Source organism: Emericellopsis cladophorae (genome assembly GCF_022114955.1).
Source record: "Emericellopsis cladophorae strain MUM 19.33 chromosome Unknown NODE_23_length_310842_cov_116_589050, whole genome shotgun sequence".
NCBI classification, from domain to species: domain Eukaryota; kingdom Fungi; phylum Ascomycota; class Sordariomycetes; order Hypocreales; family Bionectriaceae; genus Emericellopsis; species Emericellopsis cladophorae.
Window position 1 is genome coordinate 242,574 of NW_026250948.1, and position 13,699 is coordinate 256,272.

At 53.8% G+C, this 13,699-nt stretch overlaps 5 protein-coding genes across 5 annotated transcripts; 3 read left to right on the forward strand and 2 right to left on the reverse strand.

Annotated features, from left to right (window-relative positions):
• Window positions 1–557: 557 nt before the first annotated feature.
• J7T54_004088 (uncharacterized protein) lies at window positions 558–2,582 on the forward strand (the record flags this gene model as incomplete). The annotated part of the gene is made up of 1 exon (XM_051506611.1): window positions 558–2,582. The coding sequence occupies one exon, from the start codon at window positions 558–560 to the stop codon at window positions 2,580–2,582; it is 2,025 nt and encodes a 674-aa protein (XP_051362171.1).
• Window positions 2,583–2,943: 361 nt separating this feature from the next.
• On the reverse strand, window positions 2,944–3,481 carry J7T54_004089 (uncharacterized protein; the record flags this gene model as incomplete). Its single annotated transcript, XM_051506612.1, has 3 exons — window positions 2,944–3,098; window positions 3,147–3,228; window positions 3,290–3,481. The coding sequence occupies 3 exons, from the start codon at window positions 3,479–3,481 to the stop codon at window positions 2,944–2,946; spliced, it is 429 nt and encodes a 142-aa protein (XP_051362172.1).
• Window positions 3,482–5,230: 1,749 nt separating this feature from the next.
• Window positions 5,231–5,886, forward strand: J7T54_004090 (uncharacterized protein; the record flags this gene model as incomplete). The annotated part of the gene is made up of 2 exons (XM_051506613.1): window positions 5,231–5,284; window positions 5,335–5,886. The coding sequence occupies 2 exons, from the start codon at window positions 5,231–5,233 to the stop codon at window positions 5,884–5,886; spliced, it is 606 nt and encodes a 201-aa protein (XP_051362173.1).
• Window positions 5,887–5,963: 77 nt separating this feature from the next.
• Window positions 5,964–7,508, reverse strand: J7T54_004091 (Diphthamide biosynthesis protein-like protein; the record flags this gene model as incomplete). Its single annotated transcript, XM_051506614.1, has 1 exon — window positions 5,964–7,508. One exon carries the CDS (start codon window positions 7,506–7,508, stop codon window positions 5,964–5,966), a length of 1,545 nt encoding a protein of 514 aa, XP_051362174.1.
• A 780-nt stretch (window positions 7,509–8,288) lies between these two features.
• On the forward strand, window positions 8,289–13,446 carry J7T54_004092 (DNA mismatch repair protein msh6; the record flags this gene model as incomplete). Its single annotated transcript, XM_051506615.1, has 3 exons — window positions 8,289–8,892; window positions 9,973–10,359; window positions 10,406–13,446. 3 exons carry the CDS (start codon window positions 8,289–8,291, stop codon window positions 13,444–13,446), a joined length of 4,032 nt encoding a protein of 1,343 aa, XP_051362175.1.
• Window positions 13,447–13,699: the final 253 nt, after the last annotated feature.

The following is a 13,699-nucleotide window of genomic DNA, read 5'->3' on the forward strand; positions in this document are numbered from 1 at the left end:
TCGCAGCGATAAGGACAAAAGCAACGGGATGACAGGCATCGGAGCATCTGCCAGTTTCAACAGGTCAGTCTTGTCCATGAAGGTGAAAACGAGGGTCTCCGCGGCATGTTCCCCGGTCACCCTGATGGACAAAGAAGAAGGAATATTGCTGGCGTATCCGTACTGCATGTGCACATCGACATCAATAGTTGGGCGGTTCGTTGTAAACTTGAAGCCAGGACCCGCGCGTCGCCCCGTTCCGGCTGATAGCCACATGGCTTTATGGATTCAGCTGTCAGGATGTCCTCCGACCACAAGGATTGGCCTAATCGACTTGCACTAGCCACTAGGTAGGGGGGTTTCTGTAAGACCGTCGTTGGTCCGGTCACTGAATGATAGCAACATGCACGCCATGCCGTGCCGTCGCTGCACCCCCACGAATGCGTCTTATCGAGCCAGTCACTCTTGTTCGCGTGAAATGGTTGCAAAAGCGGCATGAACGCCATGACTTGATTTGGGAGACTCAGCTTTCGAACTGCATACTTCTTCCATAATTCAAGTGCAAGTTCAAATGCAAAATGTCAGCTCGCAGTGCCTCAGCGAGAAAAAAGTCAACTCAGACGCATTCGCGTCTGGCGCAGCTGCCACGCCACCGTACGGACTCCATATACGAAGGAAAGGCTGCGTCGAGTATCAGCTCTGGCAGCGACCCCAGCGAATGCGATCCGAGTGGTATCGAGAGGAGTGGGCTCCGTAGCCTCATCGACAAGCGTAGCGACAATGTGCGGAAAGGGCTGAGCAAGGCCTTCAGCTTTGGCAAAAAGGACGAGGCCACACTGTCGCCTGTTGAATCAAGATCTTTGCAGGAGTGGCCTTCCGCGAGCTCGCATCCAACCGGCCCAACGCCAACTCCATACCCGACTTCGCCGCGGACAGAAGAGCCTCCTGAGATCCATTGGCCAACGCCGCCGCCATCGACCAAGTTGCCTTCGACTCCACCGCCAGTGCTGAAGCGCTTCGCCGGTGGTGGAAGGCCTGCCAAACGATGGAGCAAGCTCCGGAAAGATCCCGAGCTGTGGGATCAGAACGGCGATGTCCTCGTCTTCCTCGGGCAGAGTGACGAACCAAGCTTACGTGTATCATCTCAAGTCATCGAGACCAGTCGAAACAAATACCTGATGATGGAACTTCAGCAAAGTATAGTAGAGGACGAATATGAGGACGGAATTTCCTACGAGCTCTCATTCCCGCCTCCCCCGGGGCTGACTAGGACAGAGAGCTTGAGGCATCAGGTCACAACGCGAAACACCTTTGCGTTGATTCACAGGGCAGCTTTGGTCGGCATTTCGCTTTACCAGGCACTGCAAGACCTAGAAACCCGACTGCAGAGAGAGCCCGAGATACTGTCGCAGCTGCTTCACTACATCGTAGCCCGCGGACTGGACGATGTGCGCAGCAACCCCGAGACAGCCGTATCCATCCTCGCGTGGTCGGATCGACTTTGGGCGCAGGGGTGGCGCGAGGCGTTCGTGCACTGTGTTGGAATGCACGACTCGCTAGAAAGCTGCACAGACTGGCCCCATGTTCCCGCTGTGACGAAAGCACTGCTGGGAAAGTCAAATCTGGAGATGTCCCTGTTGATCCAAACACAGGAGGACCGTCTCGCTGATTTCGGCTTTAGCGACATGTTCCCTCTGGACTGTACCAAGTCTGTTCATTCCTCGGCACGAGCATTTCAGCTGTTTCTCCGGAGGCATTACGGGTCGGTATACGGAGCCTGGCCTCCGGTTCGCGAGGAGGGTTGGCTCACGCGATCGCTTGTCACCACACTCCAACAAGATCTCGGTGCGTTGTACGAGTTGCTGGTCGATCGTGATGTGTCGTGGGATGTATCAGAAGCACGCGCAGGCCGGAAGTGGATGATGTCGTCTTGCAGGGATCACTCGTTCGACGCCGATTCCGTCATTCCCATGACAGACATTGTCATCGAGTTCGACAACCGCGCCAGAATCCCTCACATCCCAGGGCCTCATCCCCTCGTACCAGAACATGTACCAGCATCGAGGCAAAGGGACAAGCGGGTCGCCTTAGCATATACAGAGAGCGTGAACATGGACGCGCTCGAAAGATGCGCCTCACCAACCGACCTGCTCACGGCATTCTCGCGGTTTGAGAAGGAAGACCTGTCTGTTGACCCGCAGCTCGCTCGTCGCACACGTTGGATTGTGCTATATGGGGCTCTGCAGACGCTCGCGGCGATTAGCGTCGATACGCCAGGGCTCAAGTACGGTGCCGGTGTCGACTACCATCTCATTGCGCGCGTGAAAGCGCCTTCGTGGGCGCAGACTTGGCCTTTCAGCGATCCTTCGCATTCCATGTCGTACTGCTTTCTCGCACCCGAGGATGTGGGACTTCCAGGCATGTCGACGTCTCCTTCTTCGACAAAGTCTTCGACAAATCACGATTTGCCGATTCGCCAACGAATGGACATGACGTCGAGTTTGGGGGGTCTGGGGGGTTTTCTGAAGATGGATGAGAAAAAGTCAATTGGCACTGGGGCGGGCCAGTCTTTAGTGATAAGGGACTTCGATGAGGAGCCATGATGCCTGTAGTAATTCGTAGCGCGTAAATATTCCTAATCGAAAAGTTCGACGGCTCACGGTTTGTAACCTCATTCAAATGAATAGAACATCGCGTCAAGATTTGTGGATGATAGCCGCAGACGTGGCAGAGTAAAGTGATTAACGGAGACTCCGTGATCGCATTAGAGTGAGAGGACGGCAAAAAGCAAAAACGAAAGGTCACGGTGGGGATCGAACCCACAATCTTTTGATGTACAGGAATCGTAGTCAAACGCCTTGCCATTGGGCCACGCGACCTGACCGATGAAAATGGCTGTAATTTGAAAACCTATGTACTTACAAAAGAAACAGGATGTCTTCTGATAACGACTCGGTCTCTTGACTAGTGCCACTCCTTCTCGACCTGTCGCGAATCTCGCCGCTCCTTTTGCATCTCGCTATTGATCTCGCCTCGTAACTTACTCATGCCCTGCAGCTTGGCCACCAAAACCTCTGGGTCATTCTGGAGGAAGATGTTGTCAAATTGGCCTTGAACACCTGGGTATCCAGCTAGACATCTGCGTGCTTCTTTGAGTTGACGCACACCTTCCGGGACATCATTCGAAGTTGACATGACTTGAGACAGGAGATCATGGATCCTCCGCTGATTCTCGTCGTCGACTTGCTCCTGTGCTTGTGGTGAGGTCGAGCGTCCACTCCAAATGTTGGCTTCACTGCAGCAAACGTACCTGGAGATCGAATGTGAACCTGCCGATGGGTTCCATTACCGTCTTCTTGAAGTCCACCTTGGGGTGCATTTCCTGCACATACTTCACCTCGTCCCTCTCCTCCCACGCTGAGAGACTTTCCTCGCGTGTGCCGAGCTGTCGAAACACCTCCAGGGGTTGCGAGCCGGCTTCGGTTCGCGGCATGTCCTTCATCAAGGTGTTGTAACGGGTGCTGGCTGATTCCCCTGGCATTGCGAAGTTATGAGTTATGTTCGAAGAGTAACAGACGTATAAGGCAGTTGATGACGGCGATAACAATGTCAGAGGCAAATTGACGGCTTTAAGTACTAGGAACCGAGGCGGGGCAAGACAAGTAGTGAGGACTGTGAGACTAGGGGGAGGGTGAGAATAGAGCGTAGGAGGATTCTCCGACGTGCATATTATCCCAGCTTTCTTCAGGTTTACAGCCTCGAACACAAGTACAACGGCGTCTTGGCACAGTTCCTGCAGAAGGGTCATTTGACTCGCCAATGAAACATGCCGAATACTTTCCTCAGTATGGGATATGTATGGCACAATGGCAATTGTCAGCAACATGGCGTTCTGGGCATGGCATTCTGTATCTACATGGGTTCATTGTCCCGTCATCAATCTAGCCTAGCAGCCGGCATCTTTTTCAGAGGGACCATAAGGAACATGTTCATAGGTTGAAATCTATGTAGGAAAATAGGCACTTTCGGTACTTGCAATATTCCTAAAGTTGGTGGCTTGAACTTGCGAATCTGTATCCGTATCTGAAGTTAAAAGCTAAGAAACGTGGGAGACGAGAACGAGAATGACAGGGAATCAGGATTCAGAAACCCCGCTTCACCCCCGCCACTGGGCCGGGTACGATTTTGCATCGAAACTCCGATGTAATGCACCGGGCTAGATCCTGATAAGAACTGCCTCACTGTGATTATAAGCACTATGTCTAAATCCATACTGCGCAAGCAGCAAGACAAATTTGAGGTGCAACGGAAGTGCCTTGGAAACCCAGACGCTCGACGCCGAAGTAGTGCTATTGGTTGTATCGGCCACAATGCGAGTGGCTGTGGGTTCGCGTTTCCGCGAAAAGGATACAGACCTCGTGGTGGTGCACGCTGGCAACAGCAACACTCAGTTGAAGTCCGGTAAGCCTGAAGATGCGGAGGTACTCCTTAGAAATGGAATTAATCGAACATGAATACTTGCTCTCACCTTGGCTATACATACGCAATACTGGCGCTGTTATTTCAGGTGCGTTGCTGCATGTAGGGTAACCTAAATGAGACAACACACCAGCCACTCAATTGTCACTCGACCTTCCAGCCACACCACACATCATCGCTGCCCAACGGCAACGGCAACAGGAACACGCACGTTTTCATCAAATTCAGCAGCCACGGCACCTGTCTCACCACGAGTCCCGACCGACTTCCGGATCCCAGCTTCGACAGATCTTTCACAAAGCAAAGCGCATGAATCACAATCACTCAAGAACACCATCGCATGAAATGTAACAGGGATATACGCTCGACGGGAAATACGTCATGCGGAAGCACTGTAGCAACGGGCCTCAACATCAACAACAACGTCAATATTGACTGTGTCGCACACGCATGGAGCGGCTTGACAGACAAGAAAAAAGCGGCATGAGATTGAAGACGCACGTCACGGACCCGCCCATTCAGTATGATGCGCTTAGATTTTCTGTTCTAGATTCTACTTTGCGTGTCCCAACCACCTCACATTCATGCGCTCTTGCTCTGATTGGTCCCTGAGGGCATCACCATGCAAGCACTACACCTGCATAAAACCCCCATCTCCCCGTCTGGCGCCAGCTCGTGTACTCTCTCTTCGCCATCCCTCTTCTTTTCCCCGGTTGTTGACCAAGCTTCACACGTTTGAGCACAGTCGCGTCCGCGCGCATCGAAAGCCAGGATGTTCTTCGCCGTCTTCTTCGTGACCACTCGCATCTTGCAACTCCTGATTCTTGTAGGACTTATGCAAGCCCCCGCTGGGCGCATCGCAACTGACAAGTACAGATCCCCACAGTTGGCATGCTCGCTTGGTTCGTCGACAACTTCACCAAGGCCAATGCTCTAACACCCGCCTCCATACTTGTCCTCTTCATTGTATCGACTCTCGCTTTGGCATGGGCATTGTTCACCGTGTTCTCGTATCATCGCTCCAGTAGCAATGGTCGCTTCATTGCCTTGGTCGACCTTGCCTTTGTTGGCGCTTTCATCGCTGGTGTCTACTATCTGAGAGGGATCGCAAGCGAGGATTGCACCACCGTCAGCTTTGGGCGGGGAGATGACTGGACGGCCAACTTGGGGGATATCCAGGTCTCGGGCCCTGGCGCTGACATCAGCTGGCGGACAGAGAAACGCTGCGCCATGCTAAAAGCTAGCTTCGCCTTCGGAATCATTGCCGCCATTCAGTTCTTCTGCACCGCGATCGCGGCTTTCTTCCACGGCGATGACCATGTCGAATATGCCAGGCGGGACCGTCACCATTCGAGCAGGCATTCGCACAGGAGGAGCCACTCGGGCTCAAGGCACTCGCACCACTCTCACAGGAGGGTTTACGTGTAGACGGATGTGGAGTTGGGCATGAACGTGGAAATGGGTATATGACCAACGATTTCATGAGGTATATAGTTCTTTAGGTATCAATGCTTCTCTCCTTCACCAACGACGTAGCCGCGCGCCACGCCTCTCCTACCCTCTTCCACGACTGTGCTTGCTTCATTGTTATCCTGAAAATCGCTGCCCAGGCCTTGCCATGTCCGCCCTGAGCGGAGGAACTCAGCGCCCGGGCTGGCAACGCCATTGATACTCACGACTTCGCCGGGAGCTGCCCGTTTTATCAGTGTCTCTGAGTCGCTCGACTTTGTTCTCGCGTCAGGAGCATCCCTCACGGCCAGCCGCATGGGCCGACTGTGACTGACCAGCTTTCCCGTGCGCAGGTCGTACTCTGGTGGCATTGACTCTTCGCCTTCTACGCCCTCGTCTGCTTCGTGGACGTCGCCTGCATCATCCTGCTGCACTTCCGTTTTCTCCTCCTTTGGCTCCTGGGCGAGAGAAAGCTTCTCTATGCCACCCCACCATTCACCGCCCCATATACGGTCCTCCTCTTTCGTCAAAGCGACCTCCATTTCGAATGGTGTTATCACTGGTCTCCAGTACCCGCTGTCCTCCTCGACGAGCCCACCTTCCCAGCACCCAACTACCACCCATCCTTCCACTTCAGAAAAGTTGGCCAGTTTCGCGGGGTTGAGTCTTCCCACGACGACTGTATAGCTCTTTTTGCCTGCATCGGCGATTCTGCGTCTGAGATTGTCTATTGAGGACGAGGAATTGGCAATGGAGAGAGTATTGACCAGTATTCCAATGACCCCTGCAGACGCCAGGGAAAGGACGCGTGCGAAACGTCGGCGGAGCAAGCCCGCTGTGCGCATCGTGGGGTTCTCGACGGTCGATGACTGCGCGGACAGCACGTGAAGAGATATGAAGCGTGAAGACAGAGCGAGAAGAACGGACGTGGGTGGGTCGGACACGTGGAAGAGGGAACATGCCCTAAGATCGTCTGCCGTGAGGTCGAAGGGTATGCTTCTGTTTGGTATCAAGCCGTTCGGGTCTCGGACCACCTCTGTCCGTTGAATGCCTGTGTAGCCCTTTTCTTTTAACGACTCGACGAGCGGAGTGACATGGTGATGGTACGTCAAATCCGCCATGACAATCACCTTCGCATTCTTGTCGGGAAATTCCGACTCGAACTTGGTGACAGCATCTAGGAGGTCTAGTTCCTGCGAAGTGTAGATGTAGATGACCGGCAAGCGGCTCGTTGGGCTAAGGCACGCCCTTCCATAGTGCACGACAACCTCAGCATCAACGTGTTCGGCTGCCACCTCGTCGACACAGCACGCGCTGTAGCTTGTGTCTGCGAGGATGTGCACCTTTGCGTCTCGTGGCAATTGGTCCGAGAGAGCAGTTGATACAGCGGGGGCGTCCGGTAGCTGTGTATCTGGGAACTGGAGTGCTATGCGCTTGTAACCGCCTGCGATGAGGGAGTCGATTGTTCGAGGAATCTCGTAAGTTCGAGACAGGACGTCGGCTGACTGGGTTGACTTCTGAGCTGGGGGCAGCGGTGGCTCGGCTGTGAGGATGTGATCGTCCGGAGTCGATAGCACCGGTGGCGCAGCGAGATCCGCCATCTTCTCGCGATATGAACTGGGAGGTATCCTTGAGCCAGATCGTTTCAAAGAAGAGCGTCAAGAAGTAGGAATGGGGTTGTGATCATCGTTGAGCTGCTGGAATGTGTCTCTTGGATTTTTTCGATGGAGGGACAGGCAGGTGCGGATGCGGGGTGTGCGTGCAAATGGCTGGCTTTTTGGAGCTGACATGGTGCGTATTTATTCGAGAAAATCGGCAGCTTCACTTCATAGATCACCGACTTTGAGATGGCAACATAGAAGATAGACCCTGGAATCAACCGAGGCTTTCTTCTCGGAGAAGACCGTGAGAAGATATACACGTATTGAGGAAACCATGGGCTCAACATCATCCAGCACTACCTATCGCGAACGTAGGAAAGGCACTTCCAGCCTAGCCACTACTCAACAGCAGCAGCGTATTTCAAAGATTCAAGGGGAACAGAGGTGCAGCCTCAGTCACTACTTTACCCATATTTCGGCCAGATTGAAGTTCAGCAGCTGAGGTGAGTGATGATTGCTTGAGTCGCTTCACTGCCTAAATCGGAAGTCAGTGTATGCAGGGTGGATCCCGATTCATTGTTCAGGAACCGTCGCGGCATGTGAGGCCAGAACAACACTGGTGCCACTCGGGTACCTGGTCCAGTATTGAGCAAGACGCGTTTGCGGTGAAAGACTAAATGATTCCAGCCCCAGCTGAACCGCCGCCCTGTTCTCCCAGGTAGTTCGAGCTCAAGTCCAACTACTGTCCTTATACTTCCAAGCTTCACCCAATTCCCAGTCATGGAGCATTACCTCAGTGGTCAGACTATCGTTGTTGCTGGGGCTGGCATAGCTGGTTCAGCCTTCGTTGTGTCTCTGATCCAAAATTGGCCTTCCGATCATGTCCCTCCCACCGTTGTCATACTCGAACGTGACTCGCAGAACACCACTGCGCAGCGGGAGGACTATGGCCTCTCCTTGTCTGGCTACGACGAGTGCGGCGGTCTGCCAGCACTAAGAAAGATGCATCTCCTTGAAAAGGTCCTTGATCGGGCTGTGACGGGAGTGCACCGCGGATCTTTCAAAATTTGGGATAAAGACTGGAACGTCAAACAATCCTTCCACCGCCAGCCCAAGGAGGGCATGTCAGTGGGCAGCCTGAGGATCACACGAAAGTCCCTTCGAAAGATCCTTCACGAGGCCATCAGAGACGCGCGCAATGTATCCGTACAATGGGACACAGACTGTCGGAAGGTGTCAAAGCTGACAGACGGCAAAGCCAGGGTGCTGTTCGAGCACAATGGGGAGCAGAGCCACGTTGACTGCAGCCTCTTCATCGCCGCGGACGGGGCCAGCAGTAAGATGCGGCAGTCCCACCGACCGGGCGACTTTTTGGAATATACAGGTGCTGTCTTGAGAGGCGGACTCGCTCGATTTGAAGGGACACTGCCTCCACCACTGGACTCTGACTGGGGCTTTCAGATCGCTGGCGACGGAGTGTCGTGTTTCTACTCAGCGGTGGATCCTTGTTCTGTGTTCTGGGCAGTGGGCCATCTTGAAGACGAAATAAAAACCCCAGAAGAGAGAGCAGCCGAGAAGGTCATCCAAAGAGCTAGAGTCCTGGGGCAGGCTCTTGAGGAGCCGTTCAACACTCTCGTGGATCGTACGAATGGGTCAGCAACCGTTTGCATCAACGCAAGGGACAAACAGCCATTTCGGCACGAGGAAGTGGATGGCTTCCCACTCATCTTCATCGGCGATGCGAACCACGCACTGAGCCCGTTTGCAGGATTTGGTGGAAATCTGGCATTGAATGATGGATGGGATCTCGGTGAACTCGTGGTTGGCCATGCAGCGCTTGGAAGCGCAGTGCAAGCATACGACAGCCGCGCTTATCCGAGAGCATCTGAGATACTGTCAAGGTCAAGAAGGCAATTGAAGTTGGGACATCAGATAGGGACCGGGCGCGCCTCTGGGCGATAGATTGTCATGTCGGGTGCACTCGACACCCAAGATGTGGTCAGGACTCGGGAGTCTGAACAAGGAAAGCGGTGGATCACTGGATGATAAGAAACACAGTGCCAGTTTCACGGGGTAGGAAATCTTAGCGGCTCTCCTGGCATCTGTGCACTGTGTGTCACCACTTAACGCGACAGGCGACGCGCTACGCGTGCACGCGGCTGGCTCCCATCTCAATTTCACCCCAAGCATCTCGTCACTTCTCATGACCTGCAACTTTGCTTGACTTAATCCGAATTCTTTGCGATCTGTCTACTTGATCGTATTTGTTTTTGATTGTCTGCAAACCTAGCCTTCATTCCCTTGCCCGTCATGGCAGGGCCAACGCCTGATGCAAGCCGTACTCCGGCGAAGCCTCCAGCTTCAACCACGAATAAGTCTTCCACAATCAAGAAGCAGCGCTCAATCGCGTCCTTTTTCCAAAAGTCGTCCCCTGCCGCCGCTCCCGCCTCTTCGCCACTCTCAGAAAAGGTCAACAGCCCCGTACCCTACCTTCAAGAGTCCACCAATGCCAACGCTCTCCCAAAGATGAAGAAGACGAAACTCGAAACGACCATGAATAGCGACGCCCTCGAATTTCCGAGCTCTCAAGAGAACCAGATACCAAGCGACCTGCCATCGCCCAGCACAGCGCCCACTCGTTCCAAGTCGAGTGCCGTCAAGCTTGAGATAGTTGGAAGCAGCCCCTCCCGGAAGGCGAAAAAGGTTGTTACGTACGCGGAGTCGTCCGATGATGAGGAGCCATTTGCATATGGTGCATCGAACTCACAGCGCAGACGTGCTAGGGCCACGACTGTTGTGAAGGATGAGGACGATTTTGAAGTAGAAGAAGACGACGCCGCGGAAGAGGATGGTATTGCACACACTTCCTCAGTTGTAGACGCACGCTGACCTCGCAGACGATATTGATGACTTCGTTGCCTCCGACGACTCGGAACCAAAATCCAAGAAGCGCAAAAGATCGACCAAGACCGTCTCTTCAAGGAAAAAGCGGACACCTCCTCCGCAGAATGAAGAGGTTTCCCTTGAGGACATCGAAGACGCCGACATGGAGGGCCTGCTCGAAGATGTCCCAGCCTCCACAGCCTCGCAATGGCACTACGACCCTGAAGGTGCCGAGCAGCCTGTCAAGATCCCCGAGAGTAGGACAAAGGCGCCCGGTACCAAGCAAAAGGCCCATACCAGTGAGCCATCTGACCGCTATCCTTGGCTGGCTAAGATCCAGGATAAGGAGAGGAGGTCCCCTGGTGATCCCGATTACGATCCAAGGACAGTTTACATCCCTCCACTGGCCTGGGGCAAATTCTCGCCTTTTGAAAAGCAGTACTGGGAGATCAAGCAGAACCTCTGGGACACCATAGTCTTCTTCAAGAAGGGCAAGTTTTACGAGCTCTACGAGAACGACGCCACCATTGGCCATCAGGAATTCGACTTCAAGATGACCGACCGCGTCAACATGCGTATGGCAGGCGTTCCCGAAAGCTCACTGGACCATTGGATCAACCAGTTCATCGCCAAGCAGTACAAGGTGGCTCGAGTCGACCAAATGGAAACCAACCTGGGAAAGGAGATGAGGGAGCGCCAGGATAAGAGTGGGAAGAAGGCAGACAAAGTCATCACACGCGAATTGGCATGCGTGCTGACTGGTGGCACTTTAGTCGACGGCAGCATGCTCCAGGACGACATGGCAGCATACTGCGTGGCGATCAAAGAATCATTGGTCGATGACTTGCCTGCGTTTGGTATCGCGTTCACCGACACTGCGACGGGTCGCTTCCACCTGTCTGGCTTTGTCGACGATGTTGACCGCACCAAATTCGAGACACTGGTTGCACAGACCGGCCCAAAGGAGCTCCTACTTGAGAAGTCCAAGGTTTCCACCAAAACCATGCGGACCTTGAAGAACAACGTCAGTCCCACGACCATATGGACTCACATGAAGTCCGGCGCAGAATTTTGGGATGCCGAGAGAGCGCGACGTGAGCTCACCGCAGGCGACTACTTTGACGTCTGGCCCGAGGCTCTACAAGAGCACAAGGATGAAGAGCTTGTCATGTCTGCCGTTGGCGCCCTCATTTCGTATCTCAAATTCCTCAAGGTGGAGCGGCCGCTTCTCACACAAGGCAGTTTCGAGCGGTACAATCCCATACAAAAGAATGGCACGCTCATTCTGGACGGACAGACGCTCGTTAACCTTGAACTATTTTCCAACACTGCCAACGGCACCACCGAAGGGACGCTGTTCAGCTTGCTTAATAAGTGTGTTACGCCCTTTGGAAAGCGCATGTTTAGGCAGTGGGTGGCACACCCCTTGTGTGACATTCGCAAAATCAACGAGCGCCTGGATGCCGTGGAGATGCTCAACAAGGACTCATGTTTGCGCGAGAAATTTGCGACCCAACTGACCAAAATGCCTGACTTGGAGCGCCTTATTTCCAGAATCCACGCTGGCGCGTGCAAAGCCGAAGAATTCGTGCGTGTGCTGCAAGGCTTTGAGCAAATCGAGTACACCATGGGGTTGTTGAGCACGTTCCAAGGTGGGCATGGTGTCGTTGATCAATTGATCTCGTCCATGCCAAGCCTCGAGGAACCTCTGAACTACTGGAAGTCTGCATTTGATCGCGAGAGGGCATGCAAAGACAAGCTGTTGATTCCGGAGCGTGGCATCGACGACGACTTTGATACCAGTCTAGACCACATGGACGAGATCAAGGCGAACCTGCACCAGTTGCTGGCGGAGCAAAAGGCTGCACTCAAGTGCAAGACAATGAAGTTCACGGACGTTGGCAAGGAGATTTACCAGATGGAAACACCCAAATCAACCAAGGTCCCATCGGACTGGCGTCAAATGTCAGCTACGAAGGACGTCAAGCGCTGGTACTTCCCCGAGCTCACCGCACTGGTGCGCGATCTACAAGAAGCAGAAGAGACACATTCTCAGCTGGTCAAAGACGTCGCTTTGAGGTTCTTCCAGAAGTTTGACGTCGACTACGATACCTGGCTTAAAGCGATTCGCATCGTCGCGCAGCTAGATTGCCTCGTCAGCCTGGCCAAGGCATCCACCTCACTCGGCCAACCATGCTGCCGCCCAGAGTTCGTGGACGAAGAACGCAGTCTTGTCGAGTTCGTCGAGCTCCGACATCCATGTATGATCAACAATGTGGACGACTTCATCCCGAACGATATCAAGCTTGGAGGTGACCGGGCCAAGATCAACCTCCTCACAGGCGCCAACGCAGCAGGTAAATCAACAGTGCTTCGCATGTCTTGCGTTGCTGTCATCATGGCACAGGTCGGCTGTTTTGTTCCGGCAGTGTCTGCCCGCCTGACACCCGTTGACCGTATCATGTCGCGCCTCGGGGCCAATGATAACATTTTCGCGGCCCAGTCCACCTTCTTTGTGGAACTTTCAGAAACCAAGAAGATTTTGTCCGAGGCCACGCCTCGATCCCTCGTCATCCTCGACGAGCTGGGCCGTGGTACCAGCTCGTATGACGGTGTCGCCGTGGCACAGGCTGTTCTGCATCATGTGGCGTCGCACATTGGGTGCGTCGGATTCTTCGCAACGCACTACCACTCGCTCGCTACCGAGTTTGAGAACCATCCTGAAATTCATGCTCGTCGCATGCAAATCCATGTTGATGATGAGAACCGCCGGGTGACCTTTCTCTACAAGCTCGAGGACGGTGTTGCTGAGGGTTCCTTTGGCATGCACTGCGCGGCGATGTGCGGCATCTCAGGAAAGGTGATCGAGCGAGCCGAGCTGGCGGCTCGAGAATGGGAGCACACCAGTCGCCTGAAGGACAGTCTCGAGAAAGCCAAGACAGGTTGCTACATACCACTCGGCGTGCTGAGCGATGTAGGCGGCTTGCTCGGCGACAAGGGGGGATTTGGCCCGGGAGGTATGGATGTCTTGCTCAGAGCTATTGATGCATTGTAAGGAACTTTGACAGGGCGCTACATATTTCGGGACTTGAACCGTTTTCGTGGGAACCGCGTTTGCTACATACCAGGTCCGGACTAGCTATGCTATAGGAGTAGATGAGGGCAGATCGTTTGCTCCGAATAATACGATATGACAAAGGCCTGGCTCTCTGCAATATGAGACCATGTGGTAAGCACCTTGGCAAAGACCTGGCGTCATCAGGGGCTGATCAGGAGGTCACGACAACTCGACAAACCGCAGGCCAGGC